The following is a 19,218-nucleotide window of genomic DNA, read 5'->3' as shown; positions in this document are numbered from 1 at the left end:
CTATTGTAGTTCTATTGAAATGGCTGACCCAGTATTACATTAATAGTTGCACTGTTTCATGAGCTTAACTTTGAAATACTACTAATTTTTAATGGTACACTGAGAATAAAATGTATTAAATATGTTGTAATTTTTAGAATATAATGCCATTCTATAAAAATAGGTATCACTGAGTGTTATCTAGCTTGGTAAGTAGATATCACATAGAAATATTAAAATCTATTATAAAAATTTGGGTACTATAATAAGAGTTTATTGCAAATAGTAAATATGGTAGTATGGTTAGATAAGGCTTTAATTGGGTTCCTAAATCTCACTCTTGATTATGAATTTTCTACGTTACTTTGCGTGTATAGTTAAAGCAGAGGTCAATAGTCTGTGGCCTATGGGGCAAATGCAGCACACTGCCTATTGCAAGTTCAGTTTTACTGGAACACAGCTATGCCCTTTGGTTTATGTATTGTTTATTATTGCTTTCATGTTACAGTGGCAGAGCTGAGTGTTTGTGAAAGAACCATATACTCTGCAAAGCCAGAATTATTTGTTATTAACAATTCTTTATAGAAAAGGTTTGCCAACCCTGGATTGACAGATTAGAATATATTTATAGTTAGAGACAGGTTATGAAAAGATCAGTAGCTGCGTATCGGCCTAACTTCTGCAGAACAGGTTTGAGTCATATATAGGAACAAAGTAGATATACCTTGGAAGATAGTTTAACAACAAATTTTCAATACATGGAATCAATTAGGAATCACTTTCCATTATACTGTCTGAACATCATGGTCTTTTTATTTTTATCTTTTATCACTGATTCAGAGACAGAGAGGGATAGAAACACCTTTGATGAGAGAGAACCATTGATTGGCTGACTCCTGCAGACCCCACACTGGGGATTGGGCCATTAACTCGGGCATGTGCCCTGATCAAGAATCGAGCCGTGACCTCCTGTTTTATAGGTCAATGCTCAACCACTGAACCACACCAGCTGGGCCATCATGGTCTTTTTCTTCTTGCACTTACATTAATGCACTTTTGTTTCGGTGGCTTTAGAAGAAATTATCTATGCTAGTTAGAAAGACTAGGAAAAGACCTCATGTTAATGCTAAGCACACAGAACATTGATAACATTGGTCAACAACCTGATGACTGTCCCTCTTTACTCCTTTTTATCACGTTGAAGTAGAAGGTATTCCATGATGATGTATATTTAGAGTCTTTGAAGATTCAGGTGTTAACCATTCAGGTAGGAAAGGAAGGACATTCTTGGAAATATACCTTAAAAAAAATTATTGATGAGAGAAAGAAATGTTGATTTGTTGGGCAACTTACTCATGCATTCATTGGTTCTTGTAAATGCTCTAACTGGGATTGAACGCACAACCTAGGCATACGAGGATGAATGTTCTAACCAACTGAACTACCCAGCAGGGTGAAAATATATCTTTCAGTAGAAAGTGGGTTCTGACATTTGCTGGGAATTATAATGTGCTTTAGAAGCTGAAGATAGGCACATTCTCTTCATATCTGAAGCAACAATCTTTTTAGATCCTGAGTAAATAATAATTTTTCTAAGTCTAAACTGAGATATTTATCATCTTAGAAAAGATAATATATATTGAGCCAAACTTCAACTTTACATATTTTTGTTTTGAATTTGGGTTTACATTCACCAATATGTGCTTTCATTTTTTTTTTTTTTCCTACAGAAAATCTTTATTTCATAAATGCTTTTGAGTCTGAATCAATGATAGAAGTTCTGCGGATCAATACCACCTACCGCCGTGTTCTCCTTAGAGTCATAGTGGATATGCCCAGGGATATTGTTGTAGACCCCAAGAACAGATACCTCTTCTGGGCTGACTATGGACAAAACCCGAAGATTGAACGTGCTTTTCTTGACTGTACAAATAGGACTGTGCTTGTATCAGAGGGCATTGTCACACCACGGGGCTTAGCAGTGGACCATAGCAATGGCTATGTTTATTGGGTTGATGATACTTTAGATGTAATTTCAAGGGTCGATATTGAGGGAAAGGAATTGAAAATGATTCGTTATGGCAGTCGTTACCCTACTCCTTATGCCATCACGGTTTTTGGAAATTCTATCATATGGGTAGACAGAAACTTAAAAAAAATCTACCAAGCTAGTAAGGAACCAGGGAACACAGAACCACCAACAGTGATAAGGGACAATATCGACTGGCTAAGAGATGTGACCGTCTTTGACCAGAGTATCCAACCCCGGTCACCAACAGAGGTCAATAACAACCCTTGTTTGGAAAATAATGGTGGATGCCCCCATCTCTGCTTTGCTCTGCCTGGGTTGCACACTCCTAACTGCAGCTGTGTTTTTGGAACCCTGGACCATGATGGGAAGAGCTGCGTCATTCCGAAAGAAAATTTCCTCATCTTTGCCTTGGAGAATTCCTTGGGAAGCTTACACTTAGATCCTGAAGATCATAGCCTACCTTTCCAAGCAATAAGTATCATGGGAGGACATGTCATGGCCCTGGACTATGACAGCATCTATAACAGAATTTACTTTACACAAAATTTAGAAGCTAGCCATGGCCAGATTTCATATATAAACCTTAATTCAGGGGTCAGTTCTCCCACTGTCGTTGTTTCAGGTAAGAGCACTCCAGGTGTAGCCTACCGTGGACACAGTGAGAACAGCACACATGGGTGACCCGATAATTCTAAAATACATATGAAGACTAATGTATGTGTGTTTGTTGGTGTATCTCCAGATATAGGGACTACTGATGGCATTGCTTTTGACTGGATTAATAGAAGAATTTATTACAGTGACTACACCAACCAGACAATTAACTCCATGGCTGAGGATGGGTCTCAGCGTGCTGTGATAGCCCATGTTATAAAACCAAGAGCAGTTGTGTTAGATCCTTGCGGAGGGTATGCCATCATCTTCTTTATTATATTTGTTTGCTTACTTCTGAAGGGAGAGGGGCCTGACATTATTTTACGTTCTTAGAGGGCCAACATTTTTGGGGCTTGTAACACTAGATAGCTAGGGTGAAAGAGCATGAGTGACTCTACCTGGGAAGGAGCTCACTCTGACACTAGAAATGTTGGCAGCATGCTCCCAATGCTCAGGACGTCCCTTTTGGGCAAGTTGTGTGGGTGAGAATGGAGTAGGGTTACATGTGCCTTATTAATGTCAACTTGCAGTTGAAGATGGCTTACATTCTTTTCCAGTAAAGATTATGACATTTCTTATGATGAATTAATTATGACTCCCTTTGGATGACTAGGTATATCTACTGGAGTTCCTGGGGCACTAATGCCAAAATCGAGAGAGCCACAGTGGGAGGCAACTTCCGGGAACCTGTTGTGAACAGCAGCCTGGTCTGGCCCTGTGGGCTCTCTGTGGACCACGAGGAAGACCTTCTCTACTGGGCAGATGCTAGTTTGTATGTGTCTTTGGTTATTCATGTAGGTGTGGATTCTTCTTCCCACTTACAGTGGAATGCTTCATGGAATGAAGATATAAAGTGCCAAATAGACATAGCCAAATGCAGAATCACAGTTTTAGGAACTATATTGTAGATTGGTGAAGGTATCTGTGAAAATTTATCTGTGTTACGAGATTGAATAATTATGATGCAATACTAGATGAATTATGTAATCACTCAATTTATATTTTACCAGACCCGTGTGATTACCATAACAAGTGCATATTTTAAATGCATACTGATATGCTGTTTTCTCTGGGCTTTAGTGTTTAATGTCTTATAAAAATGGTTTTCTTTAGTCTTGACTTCAGTTATCTTCTCAAATAGGTTCTTTCATAATGTTTTCCTTAGATACGTTTGTCAACTCTAATTGTATATATAACTTCTCCAAGTATCTTTAAAATTATACCCCCATCATCCTAATGGAATAGCTGAAGAGATGAGATGATTCTGTTTATTACGACTGGTATCTGCATGTCAGGAATCTTCATTTCTCTTCACCGTTTTCTTATGTTTTTGGCCCTGAGACTCTGCATACCTGACAACCTGACCTTTTCTTCATTTTTCTCATTTGAAACAACATAGTGATGTTTTGTGTTTAAATTTGGATGATTCCTGGCAAATATGTCAAAATACTCAGTAAATGACAAATCAAAAAATTTATTTATGGAGTTGGAAGGGTAATGTAATTAACATTTTATTGAGTGACTACTGAGTGCTAAACACTGAGTTCTATATATTATTTCACAATATCTCCTGTTATTAATGTCAGCCTGGTCCTTTTTATAGGATCATTTGTAGATTATATTTGGAAATTAATTATTTATACAGACCATTGTTTGATAAAGCAAATTAAGACCTCCCAGAAGAAATATTTCCTGTGGCATATGCTCCACATGGAAAATCAAAGCAATGGTTAGGCCCAGGCATTGCACTGCCAATTGAGGAACTAGCTCTTTCTGATCCCAGCATTTTCTTTTTCTTTCTTTTTTTTTTAAACTTTGTTTTAGGCGCAAGATTGAACGCAGCACTCTAAAGGGCACAGGGCGTGAGGTCATTGTCACCACAATCTTGCGTCCTTTCGGCTTGACTATCAATGGCCAGTACATGTTCTGGACTGACTGGTCCACAAGAAAAATTTACCGAGCTAACAAATATGATGGATCAGGCCAGACGGCAATGACCACGAGTTTTCCATTCCGGCTTATGAGTGTTCGTGTTGTTGTGAAGGACCACCCACAGCACTGCAACAATCCCTGCGACGAGTTTAATGGGGGCTGCAGCCACGTTTGTGTACCTGGTAAGGCACTGCCCATGGAGATAGATTCGAGGGGAGTAATAATAATGATGACAACTTAGGAAAAGCTGAAGGAATACTCAGCTCTAGAAGGAGAATGAAATCCACATTCTTGATTTCAGGGTAATTAAAAAATATATATTTGGGGTTTTGTATGTTGAGGGGAAGACTTTGACAGTTTTTTTTTCTTTTTTTTTCTATTTGATATGCCCTCTTATGAAGGCATTTTTGATTTAAGCTTGATGGAGGTAGAAATAAAGTTGGGTCTGGGATTTAATTCTTCCATTTATGAGGTACTGATGCTATATATGACGTGCTTCCTGATGGATGTTGCAGAGAACAACACATTCACAGGAAGATGTGCTTTTGGAGACCAATATTTTGAGATTTTCTGAGGAGGCAGAATCATTGCAATAGTTTCAGTTAGACGAGAAGTTTATAAAGATTAGGGTGAAATAACCACATTTATTAATTGGTGATGGTTCTTGATAGAAAAATGACTCAGAATATCAGTGAAAGGTTGATAGGAGCAGTTTCCATGGCTTGTTTTATAGCACATTTAATATAGAAGCTATTGCTAAGTGCTTTTCTGAAAGAGAAACTATGAATGTTCGTGACAAAACTCTTCTGCTTTTTCTGGGCCTGCTTTTCTTCAGGTCCTAATGGTGCCGAGTGCCAGTGTCCACAGGAGGGCCACTGGTATCTGGCCAACAATAATAAGCACTGCATTGTGGACAATGGTGCACGGTGTGTTGGCTCCAATTTCACCTGCCTCAATGGGCGCTGCATCACGGAGCACTGGAAATGTGACAACAGCAATGATTGTGGGGACGGCAGTGATGAGCTGGAAAGCGTGTGTGGTGAGTTGGGCCATTGGAGCTTTTGTTAGAAGCTCGCCTTGTCTTTATGTAAAGTGTTTGTTACAGAATTCTAGATTTGCAATTTGTGCTTCGGGCATCCTGTTAGAACTGAAAAGCATTTACTCTGAGAATCCAGACTGCATTTCTGCTAAATTACATATAAGCTGATATATGTGCCATGGATTAGCTTCATTAGGAAGCCCCTCTATAGTGATTAAAAGCAAAGGTGCTGAACTAAAATCCTGGTTTTGCCATTTACACAATCTCAATAGCCTTGGGAAAATTGCTTAACCTCTCTGAGCCTCAGATATCTCATCTGTAAAATGGAGCTATTTTTAGGATTCTTGTGAGATTTAAGAGAAACAATATGAAAAAACACATGAGGTTTAATGCATGTTAATTATGACTTAGCATGAAACTAAGGGCTCCAATGATCATTTTATTAATTTAAATACCAGAAGGATGATTAATTCAATAATTATATTGAAGTCACTCTGAATATTCATCTTCCATCTGAGTGGGGTGAATAAGACATAGAAGACTTTCTTAGGAAATTTTGAGGTTAGTTACCTTTTCTTAGTACATTGTAGGGGCTAAGAGTTTTATTTTCCCCAAAGAAACTGTACCTACATGATTTTCTGTGATTGAAATAACTTTTAAATTGAGATGATAGAGAAATGTAGTGACTTTGACATTTGCTTAAAATACTTCATTTTTTAAAACCATACATCGTATTCTGCTTAATCAAACTAATTAAAAGTGTTATCTCACTTTGCATGCAGTCCATTTTGCAGTCGTTTTTGCCTTGGAAGGTAAACTCTGTCTGTTCTATTTGATTGTATCTGTTGAGGAATTAGGATGATGCTTTAATAAAGCGGTTTCCTCGATGTTTTTCCCCTCCTCTTAGCTTTTCACACCTGCCATTCGATAGCCTTCACTTGTGACAATGGGAAATGTGTCCCATATCATTATCGCTGTGATCACTACAATGACTGTGGTGACAACAGTGATGAGGAAGGGTGCCTGTTCGTTGCGTGCAATGCCACCACAGAATTTACTTGCAACAATAAAAGGTGCATACCTCTTCAGTTTGTCTGCAATGGTATAAACAACTGCCATGATAATAATACTTCAGATGAGAGAAATTGCCGTAAGTTCACCTTAATTACTTATTGTGCTTTGGGATCTGAAATCTTGGCTCATGGGGGATGAAATTTTTATATGAAAACAAGGGCTTTCTTAAACAAACAAACAAAAAACACCCCACAAAGAATTAAGAACAATCTATTCTGGAGATCAAACCATCATTTCTTATCAATATATAGCTTTTCACAGCCACATATTATTCCATTGTGTGGATATGCCATAATTTCTTTAACCGAGCGTGGGAACTCCTGGTATTGCTGTTAAATAATGAAAATGATTACAAAGCAAGCCTCTCCTCTCCGTCTTGCAGTATCTTTTTACACTAGAATCTGTGGTGTAACGTAAGTATCACAGGTCATGCCTGTGGAATAGCTTTGAAAAAGCCTCTCTTCTTTTGTTTGAGTACTGCAATAGATCCATTAACATGGACATGCTTTATGGGACACATGTGGTGGGTATGTTCCAAATGTGTATCTGGTTGTCTTTTCAAGCCGATCGCACTTGCCAGCCTGGATTCACAAAGTGTCAGACTACAAATATTTGTATTCCTCATCATTACTTATGTGACGGAGACAATGACTGTGGAGATATGAGCGACGAAAACCCCACTTTTTGTGGTAATATAAGCCTGCTTCTCTCTCTGTGGTTTTGGGGATGCACGTCTTGAGCTAATTCAAAGATACATGGCCTGGGCGCTTGGGCTCATTTCAGTTTGTCATCTCTAATTGACATTGTAAGCAGATGCAGTAGGCAATTACCTCAGGATGTGATTGGAGGGGCTTATGAAGCCCCTTCTCTCTGTTCCCTGGCTGAAGAAGGCCCAACTCTAAATATTTCCTCCAGAGACCTGCTCTGATACGTAACCTTCCACAAATGCAAAGCCATTTCTCCTAGAGTTTAAAGCCTTTTGTCTGTAGGAACTCCAGGCAGAATTTGCACATTAAGCCCTTACAGTTATACTTAATATAATTAGTAACTGAAAGAATTTTTCTAATTTTAATTAGTAGCTCAAATTAAAAGCCCTCTCTTAAGCTTGATAACTTGGAAACTATTAATGTAAATAGATACATGAGTTAAGAATTCAGTAATTGTTATCAGGCTAGGCTACAGTTCAAGAGGAGGAATCAGTTGTAGTAACAGCAGCAAGAAGCAGTAGAATTCAGGATGCAGCCCTCAAATAGGGACATGCAGATCAGAGCTAATGCTGACCTTTTGGGGAACCCTGCTTCCTTATCAGTATCTCCCCGCCCCCCCCCCCCCCCACTCCCGGGGCAAATTATAAAATATAATGGGCCAAAGCAAGGAAACCTTGTAGATCAGAAGAATGATAAGACTTGATTCTGGTTTATACCCACATAACAATCTAGAAAATACATTTGAGTAGAGCTACCTAAGGTTAGTTGAGAAAAGAACCAACATTCAAACATAGGCAGAACTGTTTTACTCAGATAAAGGCCCCATATACTAAGATGAATAAGAGCAGATCGTTGCTAACTCTAGAATGATGGTCTAACATGGCTGAAGGTTGTGTATGGGTGAGCTCAGGTATGATCATATTGCTGTTTTTGCTTTTAATTATTATTTCAATAGAATTTAACTTTATATTACCACAGAAAACAGAAACAAGTCTCCTCATACATAATTTGTGATTTCATGTATCAAAGGGATATTTCTTTGGTACTTCTAACAAATATAATTTATTTGGGGATTTATGGAATCCAGGAAAAATATTCCAAAAAATTGGGCTGTATGTTTGCTTTCTCTCCTCCCTACCCTCCATCCCCATGGAAGGTGCATATACAAAATCCCATTTCCTAGGCCTCAGTCTCCTTTCTGGGCAAGTCTTTATTCAGCTGAGACATATAGGCAGATTAAGATTGATGGGAACAAGCTGGTTCTTGCTCATGGGTTTTATCTTCTTTCTCTTCTCCTACAGCCAGTCGCACATGTAGCAGCAGTGAGTTCCACTGCACATCTGGACCCTGTATTCCTTACTATTGGTATTGTGATCAAGAAAGAGATTGTCTTGATGGCTCTGATGAACCTGCCACTTGTGGTAAGAAAGTAGGCAAGCGCGAAAAGCATTATGGTGCAGCTAGAGAAACTCTTCCAAGTACTTTAAACACAAATGACTATTATGGCTCCTGGATGTTTCCACGTCCTGCCCCTGCTCTCAGCTGAGATGCTGCAATCACTCAGCAGACATTCATTAAAAATGTGTTAGTGCAGTGCATGGTGTGGGCTGCTAATCAGGATATGGAAGCTGCTGATTGACGCTGATGAAATGAGATTATGTGATACACCTAATATGGTGCCTGGCTTGGAGAGCTTATTAATTTTAATAGACTCTGAATTGGAATTTTGGAATTTGGCTGCGTTCTGATCCATATGACTGTGGGAGGTTACAAAAGTGATTGGAATCATCACATACATGGGCAAGGGGCATATTAGGGTCACATAGTCTCTTCTTCTGCCCACGTACCACCTATGGTAAGGTCTCATAGCCATCTGAGCTTTCTAAGAAGTTCCAGGGACCCTTTGGTTTTCCTACAGGCCACGTCCTGTCTTTATAGAAGTTTTATTAGAATGTGGTCACATACTGTCTATGACTTCTTTTGTGCTACAATGGAGTGTCAAGTGGGTGAGACACAGAACATACAGCCTATAAGCCTAAAGCATTTACTAGCTGGTTAAGAGAAAGTTTGTGACCCTTGTTATGTTGTCTTTTTTTAATGGCCCTTAATGTTCCACTGATTATCACTGAGTTAATCGCCTCTATTTTAAGCATTTAGATTGCTTACATTTACATCTATTATAAATATCACTGCAAGCTGTACCCAGTTCGGCTGAGTGATAGAACATTGGCCTGTAGACTGAAGGGTCCCAGGTTTGATTCCTGTCAAGGGCAAATGCCCAGAGGAAGGTATGTAGGAGGTAGCTGATCAATGATGCTCTCTCATCATTGGTGTTTCTCTCCTTTTCTTTCTGAAATCAATAAAAATATGGTTTATAAATATCACAGCAATAAATACCTTATATATAAAACTTTATTTTGTGGATATTTTCTTAGGACCATTCACATAGTTTTGTAGCTAAATTAAGAGGATTTTCTATTCCTATATTTTCTCTCAAGTTTAAATTCTGTGGCTAATACTGTAGTTGGAGAGTGATTACTTGAAATTCTTTGCCAAGTTCTTTTTCCCAACACTGAAAGTTTTGTAGGCAACAAAGGGCACATAGTGTTTTGAGGATCCATAAATAAAATAATGAGGAGTTCCATATTTATCGAAACCAAAACCATAGTAATAGCAATTTGTACCAACTGCCTGACATTTAAATGAAAACATTCTCATATCATGCAGTGTTGTTATTTTGAAGAAATAATAAGATGTATATACAAAATTAAAATTCACATTTCTTCACCCTTCTTCAGTACTCTTTCTCTCCAGAGATAATCACTATTAAGGATGGGTATCATCTTACATTTACCTACACATCCTGATAGGTAGTTTTATAAACACAAATGGGATCTTACTATATACATTTTTCTGCAATTTGCCCTACTTTTTTTTTTTTTTTTTTTGAGCTTAACAACATCTTGTCAGCATGTTAGCTCATATAGATTTACCTCACTTCTTTGCATTGTTGAATATTACTCTCAAGTATTGATGTTCCATGTGTCTTTTATCTCTTTCCTAGCTGATGGACATTTAGGTAGTTTTCATTGGTTTCGCTTTGAATAATAATGCTGGAATGAATATTGTGTGAGAGAAAGAAAATTTTCTGTACCTTTATAGATCCTTTTGGCTGGTCTAGTAAATTTACATGGCACAGATTATTAACAGAAAATAATCAGATTTAATTGCATACCCATGTATGGGAACCCTATGTACTTGAGAGAGTCAGATACCCACAAATATGAGAGGTTCAGAGACAGAAAGTAAAAATGAGGAATATATGATATTCTGAGCTAAGGACGAGAGGGAAAGTTTCTTGGAGCTTCAGAGAGGAGGAAAGTCATTCACAGAATGATAAGAAGAGCATTTATGCAGTAATCAGAAGTTTGCTCTGCCCTATGGATAGGTCATAAAATTTCTGGTGATAACTTATTATGGCCAAGGCCCCTAATTTAAGTTGTTTAAGGAAGAGGTGAAAGTTTTTTCTTGAGCCCTTAGGGTCTCAATTGCCTTCAGCTCAAAATAACCCACATGCCAAAGAAGCACATCTTAGAGAAGCCTGTTCTGAATACCTTCGACATCCTTTTAGAAACCTCTTTGTGCGAATGTGGGAAAATTCTTATGGGCCAACTTTCTAGATGTGGTATTGCTGTGTCAAAGGAGATGTCTCTTCAAAAGGCTGTTTTAATTTACACTCCTTTTTACCAGCTTATAAAAAGTCCTATTTCTCCTTACTGTTATCTTTGTGCTGTATTTAAAAGGAATTAAATTTTCTTTCCTGGTTTACGAGTCTTTGATAACTTAGTTATCAAAGACTAGGCACATGTGGGTATTTGATTATGCTATAGCAGCCTTCTTTCATGGTTGCTGGACTAAAAAAATTGTTCTTTTCACCAAGGGTGCTTTTTATTTTTGTCTTTAGTGCATGCAGAGACAACATGCAGAAATGATGAGTTCCAGTGTGACAATGGGAAGTGCATTCAACAAGAATGGATCTGTGATAGTGATAATGACTGTGGGGACATGAGTGATGAGGATGAAAGACACCACTGTGGTAAGTCAACCAATGAGTTCTGCAAAGTCACATTCCAGGGAAGCTCACCAGATTGATTTTCCTGTCCTCAGATAGTACGGTTATCAGGCAGATTCCTCTTTAGCTGAGTACACACTGATAGAAGGTTATCTTTATTTTCCCACTGTAAAATTCTTTGATATCATGTACTTAAGTGCTTTTATAAAGATGAAAAATGATTTTAAATTTTATTTTCTTACTCTTCCATTTAGCTGAGGGCAATAATGTCCTACATTTCCAGAACAGATTAAGAGAATTCTGTTGGCCACACTTAAAATTAACAGCAGCTTTTACAGTGTAGCAATTAATGAAGCCTTCAGTTTCATCTATTTCCTTAGAGCAGTGATTTTCAACCTTTCATCTCATAGCGTACCTAAACTACTACAATTCAACTGACCTGTCAAAAAAGTAGGCCTAATTTTGATTCATTCACACTGGATGGCTATTGTTGTATTGGCTCTTGCCATTTTAAAATTTGACAATTTAAGGGGAAAGAGGCCAATGCCCATGAAAAAGTAGTCAAGTGTGGTGTATTTTAAAATTCTTTCGGCACACCAGTGTGCCATGGCACACCAGTTGAAAATAGCTGCCTTAGAGCTGCTATTTGGAAAAGGGCTATTGAACAGACTGTGGAACACAATTTTTTATTACCAATAGAGCATTACTAACTCTTAGCTAAGGTGTCTTAGAAAAGTGTCTTTCCATGGTAGAACAATAAAACAATGGCTCCCTGATGTTCACAATTTTAAAAAATAGATCTTTATTGTTCAGATTATCACCTGAGGTGGACGGTCTTGGTACACCCCTTTGTGGGCTGAGTGCAAAGTCTTGGTGCAGTTAAACCTTGATTGCTGTTGGTATTCTGGGAGGAATTGACCTTCAGGTCAATTGGCTGTGGGGACCCGCTGTGTTTATAATGAAGAACTGCTAAGCTGGAGACACGCTTATGGTGCAGGCCTTGTTTCAGTGGGGCTTTAGTGCTCACTGAGTCTGCCTCTTGAATGTGTAACTTATGGATGTGAGGAATTGAAATCTGGTGTCTCACACTGACCACTAGGTACACTGGCTTCTGGATCTCCAATGGGGTGGAGGTCAGCTACTGTCTGAGGCACCCTGCAGGAGCTACAGTGAGAAACTACAGTTTTCTCCTCTTTGCTTGGGATTTGGAGGATTTGTAGCTGTCTGAACTGGGTTGCAAGTTTGCTAGGTTAAGCTGCGATAAGGAAGGGCATTCATACGCAAAAGCCAATGCTTGGAGCTTGGGTGGGTTTGTAGATTGTGCTGGGCAGGGTCTCAGGGGGTCACCAGGTTAGGGCATGGCAAACAGCAATGGCTGCCATCCCTGCACCTGTGTCTTGCGCCCTAGCACAGCAAGCAATTATTTCTGCATGCAGCTCTGCAAGCAAGCCACCCTCATTTTCCGATCTGATGGCAGGCAGTCCAGCTTCTCCCCTTCGAGTTTGGGTCCCACACGTCTCCCTAGAAAATGGATTTCAGAGAAATTGGGATCTTGTCTCCCTTCTGGTTAAAGAAAGCAATGCCTGCCGCCAGCCTCGATCGCACCCACCTCTGCACCTCAGCTTTCAGAGCTTGTGCATTGAATGCTCTTTTCTCTTTCCGTCTAGTTGTAGAACTTCCACTCAGCCAGCTTTCCCATGATTCTGGGTGATAGAGGTTTTGACTTTTAGTTGTAGTTTTGAAATTGTTGTGCAAGGCAGCAGTTTAGGTGTTTACCTAAGCTGCCATCTTGGGTACTCTCTGATGTTTACATTTGATCATAACTTCATGTCAGTGACTGGTGGTCCATAGCTCCACAAACACTCCATTCACTGAAATAGGTGATTGGAGCTGCACAAACATGGATTACAACATGTGGTTTTCTCCCAACTCCCTTCACTAAGACCCCCTTACTTTTGTCTTCCATTCACCCACAATAAGACTAAGTAAAACAGCTGTTATTTTATATGGAGGTATTAATGCTACAGCAGCCTTTCCTAACCTCTTTCCTAACAGGATCATGTTTCCTGATACTCTTGTTCCTCCCATATGCTCTAATTCTATTTCAAGTGGTAGCTATAATGTAGTTTAAAAAGCACTGCATTTTGAGAAAAAAAGACCTAGGTTTGAAGCACTAGCTAGCTCTTTGGAAAGTTCTATGGCTTTGAGCCATCTAGTTAACCATTTTGAGTTTCAAATTTCTCATCTGTAGAATTCACATAAAAATATCTACCTCACATTGTGTTTGTGTAGTTATGCTTTGTAAAGTAAAAATGTTACCAAATGTAAGACATTGTTTTGGAATCCAATTAACAAAACAGAAGTCTTTTTCTGTAGCCCTAAGGGAAAAATATGATCTTAATTTTATGGAAAACTGAAATTTTTTATTATGCTTACTTCTGAAAAAAAAAAAAAATCCAAAGTCCAAAGCAATTAAAATGGAATTTTGGAGGTATTTTTATTATGATTTGTTATTACCATAGCAATGTGATTTATTGGCCTTTTCTTCCTCCTATTTTCCTTTCATTCCTTAGACTGTTAAGTAACATAAAAGAAGAGAAATAATGGTTTAGAGGGGATTTGGTTGCTAGAATGAGCTCTCAGGTACTTTTTGATCTGTGTGTGCTTTGTTTCAGACCGTTACAGATGCACAGACTCTGAGTTTTTATGTGTAAACAACGAGCCTCCAGCCAGTCGGTGCATTCCCAAGAGCTGGGTGTGTGATGGCGACGAAGACTGTACTGATGGCTTTGATGAGCGGCAGAACTGCACCCGGGGGTCTTGCTCTGGAAACGACTTCATTTGTAACGATGGACGGTGTATCCCGGACTCCTACAGGTGAAAACTGGGGATGAACATTTCCCTGGAAACTTAAGACATCCATGGGGATAGAGCCGACTTATCCATTAGACATGGTGGCTTCAGTACATAGGGCCTGTGGTACTGTCAGTGGTCTATGAAAATGTTTATATTTCTTATAAAATCAGAAGGAAAAACAGGGACATTTTAAGCCAAGGAAAGTATTTTAATATATAACATTTATATACTGTACATATCTGGCTTTATACCAATGTTGTTATTAAATATAACTTAAGTATTTTATGAAGGAAAGGGCTCATGAAAATGCATGTGCTTAGGGCTCATGAAAGACATGATGTGATCTTGCACAGATGAATGAAGAGGGCTTCATATAAGAAAACTTTGTCCTTAAAGCAGGTGGCCCTCTTCATTTTCCATTTGGTATAGAGGCATGGGGGTAAGAAATGCTTCACTTTCTTCTTTGCTATGAGAAAAATGACATTTGCAAGTGGGATGATAAATGGAGCTTGGCCCTTGGGCTCAGACAGGGAGAGACAGGTGAGGTGAACTAGAGCACATGCTCCAGCTTTCATCATCGTGCAGGAGCGGCAGGAGAGCCAAACCTTCTATGCTCATTTTTTTTTAGAGAAGTTGGAAATCTGGATTTTCATATGAAATATTCATATTTTTCAGTGCTGAAAACAAGTTTTAAACTTATAACACTATGTCAATCAAATAGACTCAGCTCACAGCCTGCCAGTTTGGGGGAACCTCTCCTATAATATTACTAGAGGCCCCGTGCACAAAATTTGTGCATGGGGGGCAGTCCCTCAGCCCAGCCTGTATCCTCTCCAATCTAGGACATCCCTCTCACAATCCAGGAGTGCTGGCTCCCAACCACTGTCTGCCTCTGCCTGATTGCCCCTAACTGCTTCTGCCTGCCAGCCTGATCACCCCCAAACCACTCCCATGCCAGCCTGATGGACACCTAACTGCTCCCCGGCTGGCCCGATTGCCCCTAACTGCCCTCCCCTGCTGGCCTCGTTACCCATAACTGCCCTCCTCTGCCAGTCTGGTCACCCCTAACTGTCCTCCCCTGCAGGTCTGGTTGCCTCCAACTGCCCTCCCCTGCTGGCCCAGTCATCCTTAACTTCCCTTCCCTGTGGGCCAGGTCACCCTCAACTGCCCTCCCCAGTAGGCCTGGTTCCCTCCCTCCCCCTAATTGCCCTCCCCTGCAGGCTTGGAACCCCCAACTGCCCTCCTCTGCTGGTCATCTTGTGACAGCCATCTTGTGTCCACATGGGGGCAGCCATCTTTAACCACATGGGGGCAGCCATCTTGTGTGTTGGAGTGATGGTCAATTTGCACATTCCTCTTTTATTAGATAGGATGGCATTTGATTTTTCATTATTTTCTCCAAAATGAGCCATACAAAAAGTTGTGGGTTTTTTTGGGGTGTGTGTGTGTGTGTGTGTGTGTGTGCACACCCTAAGATCTCATTATCCTTACTTAGCAACTTTCTAAATAGTGAGGGAAATAGAGAAGAAATATGATATACAGGTTTCGATCCTGATGGACTAGAAGAATAGTAAGAACATTAAGATAAAATAGTGGAGTCCAGAAGAGACTTTGCTCAAGATGGATGGTGAGTTTGATGTATTAGGATTTCCTGAGTGAAAATATGTATTTGGCATTCAGACACATGGAACTGGAGCTCAGAAGAGATATTGCACATCTATATTGAGAGAACAAGATCTGTCAGCTCACAGCCAGCTAGGAAAGGAGCCAGGAAAGATATATGAAGCTGCCCAAGGTCAGAGCAGCAGAGCTCCTGGGACTGTTTGCTTAGGGGCAAGCAGCCCTGGAATACAGCAGGCAGAACCGTGCGTTCACGGTGGTGGTGCCGAGGAAGCCGAGAAAGTTAAGTCATTTTGTGAAGGATGTGAACGGAGCAGGGACTTGACATTATGACTAAAAATAGTAGTGATTAAAGAGGAATATAAAAGTTGTCTAAAAAGTGTCCTCTTGTGGGATGACTTATCCCCCAGTGAAGCCAATACAGGCGTTGCAGAGAGGTGGCAGTTTGAATATTGACAACCTGAAAATGGTCAGGAGGCAGAGCTGTCTCCTTTCTTTAGTGAATTTGCATTTCAATCTACTTTGTATATATTTAACTTATAAGGATGTGATCTTCAGATGCGTGCAAAGAAGTGAGTAATCTTTATATTTTCTCCCTACTTGCTCAAGATTTTCGTTGTACTGATATTTGGTCCTTCTGAATCTAAGTAATATTTAATACCAACAGTCTTGAATATATTCTGAAAACGTAGGCATAGGATGTAGGGAATAGAATTATATCAATTCTTAAATTATCCTAGGTTATTTCACTTCCTTTCTGGGCTTTCTGAGCTCTACTTTCATTATTACAATGAACTAGCATCTGACTTACCTGCTCTACCAGACAACTGATTTCATTTATCTTTTCTTCCTTCCTCCTCCTTCTCTCCCTCTTTTTTTTTTTCTTTTCTTTTCTTTTTTTTCTCCCCTGATCCTTCTGAGTTGCTTTTGACAAGGGCTATGGTAGAAGAGAAAAGGTTCTATTTGTCTGGAAACTTGAGCTATAAGGGTCTAGAATAGCTCAAAATTTGTTTGCCTCGAGTGCCAGTAGCCTCTACTAAGCACACCGTGAATGTGCACGTTTTTGCTTGCTTGTCAGAATGTCTACCACCCCATTTGGCACAGTGGTCATATTTCCTATTGACTTTTTCTCTCAACTCATTACCAGTGTTGCTGAAGAACTTAGATAAGACTGAGTTATGATTAGCTCGCTGGAATACTGACATGCAATTGTGTCTAAAAACCTGATGATTTGCTTGCCTAAGCAACTTAACTTTTCCCTCTTGAATTGCATCTAAACAAGAGGAAGAAAGCATTGGTATCTTAAATCAGTTGGAAATGAGTTAAATATCAATAGCTCCCAGGAGACCAAATGGGGTTGAGGCTAGCTTGCATCGACGGCAGCTTTCTTTACAGTTATATGTTCACATTTTGGTATAAATCATATTGTCAGTGCCCTACATTTGTGGGTGGGAGTGCTGATTAGAAGATCTGTCCATAAATCCATTGTACAATTGACCACATTCAGCTTTGATACCTTAATGTCTCATAATGCTCTGCTTCCAACTCCTATGCTCTCCATAATATGTTCTTTTATGAATTGTCACACATTAGTTTTGCCTATCCTTATTCAGGATGCTTTTATTCTTATGAGTTTTGTTACTGTTAGCAGGAACCCCTTCAGTAATTATGATTTTCATGGGATCTTGGAACAATGTAGAGGAGAAAGAATAGTTTGGCTCATAGAGTTTTTGGCAATTTCATTGTCTTCATGATGACTAGGAATGCTGGGTCCGAAAATAACTTCTAGAACTATGAAATGCTTTTTTCCTTTGATAGTAGTCCATGCTAACCTACTAGTTTTTCTTCTTTCCCATAGTCATCACTATTCCCATCTTATGGTAGGTAGCAGGGGTATTTGCCTCGAGTGCCAGTAGCCTCTACTAAGTAACATGATTGCTTATGCAAACATTACTTCAGTTGGAAGATGTGTGTTCTTAGAGGACATATATAATAATACCATCATTTATAATATACTAGAGGCCCAGTTCATGAAATTCATGCATGGGTAGGGTCCCTAGGCCTGGCTGGCGATCAGGGCCAATCTGTGGGATGAGTGGTGGGGTCATGGCAGGGGGAGGCTCTGCTGGCACCCACGTTGGTTGGCTGGTGCCTGCAGGTTGGGGGTAGCTCCTGTGTTGAGCGTCTGTCCCCTGGTGGTCAGTGCACATCATAACAACCGGTCATTTTGGCCATTGTTCTGCTGTTTGGTTGATTTGCATATTAGGTTTTTATTATAAAGGATAGCACTCATCCTATGAGAATCTACTTGAGTGTCAGCACTTTTAGCATATGCCACCCAGGATATTTCTTATGCCCATAAGTTATCTCATCTGATGAATGGATATTTTGAACACCAAAATTATAGAAGTTGTATTTAATGAATTTATCAACTGGGGGAAAATGAGTGAAATTTAAAAAATAACTCTAGGCCCACATTTCCAATGGTAGCAACCAGCATCTGGGGAAGTTGTGTGGAGCACTAACTATTATATTCCTCCATTGCTGGGGATTGGTGGGTGATGAAGATTCTGGTAGAGGGAGACTAATGACATTGGGGATGTTGTTATTGAAATAGTTGACCTGGTATTCAGGTAGAAGAAATAGTTGAGACTTGTCAACCTCTGAAAGAGTTATACTGGGTCTCATAACAGATGTGACCGGCACGATGACTGTGGTGACTACAGTGATGAGAGGAACTGCGTATACCCCACCTGCAATGAGAAACAGTTTACCTGTCAGAATGGGTTCTGCATTTATAAACCCTTCGTCTGTGATGGTTATAATGACTGCAGAGATGATTCTGACGAGCTGGAGCACTTGTGCCATGTCCCTGAAACCACATGCCCCCCTCATCAGTTCAAGTGTGATAATGGGAATTGCATTGAGATGATAAAAGTCTGCAACCACCTAGATGACTGTTTAGACAATAGCGATGAGAAAGGATGTGGTGAGTATAACAGAAGATTTGGGAAAAGGAAAATGGGGAGACTGAATATAGATTCTCAACCCTTTATGACTTATCAGGACTTTCTTGACTAGTTCTTGTCTATCAAAGGCAAGGACTACTCAGTACATAAGGTTAGTGAACACATGTTTCTGGACTTATTAGTCAGTTAGGCAATTCATTACAGAGAACAGTCAGACCATTAGTACCTAACAGGACTGATTCTCTTTGAACCCTTGGAATGACCTGCTGCCTGAGTTTGCCCCT

General features: G+C 39.7%; 1 protein-coding gene across 1 annotated transcript in view; it reads left to right on the top strand.

The window, feature by feature from the left end:
- LRP2 (LDL receptor related protein 2) overlaps nucleotides 1-19,218 on the top strand; it is a 196,811-nt gene that overhangs the window by 129,605 nt on the left and 47,988 nt on the right. Inside the window, exons 39-49 of the mRNA XM_084892365.1 lie at nucleotides 1,710-2,633; nucleotides 2,754-2,919; nucleotides 3,279-3,437; nucleotides 4,490-4,779; nucleotides 5,433-5,636; nucleotides 6,544-6,786; nucleotides 7,274-7,399; nucleotides 8,719-8,838; nucleotides 11,382-11,513; nucleotides 14,165-14,366; nucleotides 18,659-18,954. Coding sequence (XP_084748491.1) covers nucleotides 1,710-2,633; nucleotides 2,754-2,919; nucleotides 3,279-3,437; nucleotides 4,490-4,779; nucleotides 5,433-5,636; nucleotides 6,544-6,786; nucleotides 7,274-7,399; nucleotides 8,719-8,838; nucleotides 11,382-11,513; nucleotides 14,165-14,366; nucleotides 18,659-18,954 — 2,862 coding nt within the window. The remainder of the gene's footprint in view (nucleotides 1-1,709; nucleotides 2,634-2,753; nucleotides 2,920-3,278; nucleotides 3,438-4,489; nucleotides 4,780-5,432; nucleotides 5,637-6,543; nucleotides 6,787-7,273; nucleotides 7,400-8,718; nucleotides 8,839-11,381; nucleotides 11,514-14,164; nucleotides 14,367-18,658; nucleotides 18,955-19,218) is intronic.

Source organism: Pipistrellus hanaki (genome assembly GCF_964339955.1).
Source record: "Pipistrellus hanaki genome assembly, chromosome: 8".
In the NCBI taxonomy this organism is placed as follows: Eukaryota; Metazoa; Chordata; class Mammalia; order Chiroptera; family Vespertilionidae; genus Pipistrellus; species Pipistrellus hanaki.
The sequence above is the reverse complement of the archived record's forward strand: the minus strand, read 5'-3'. Positions and strand labels throughout refer to the sequence as shown.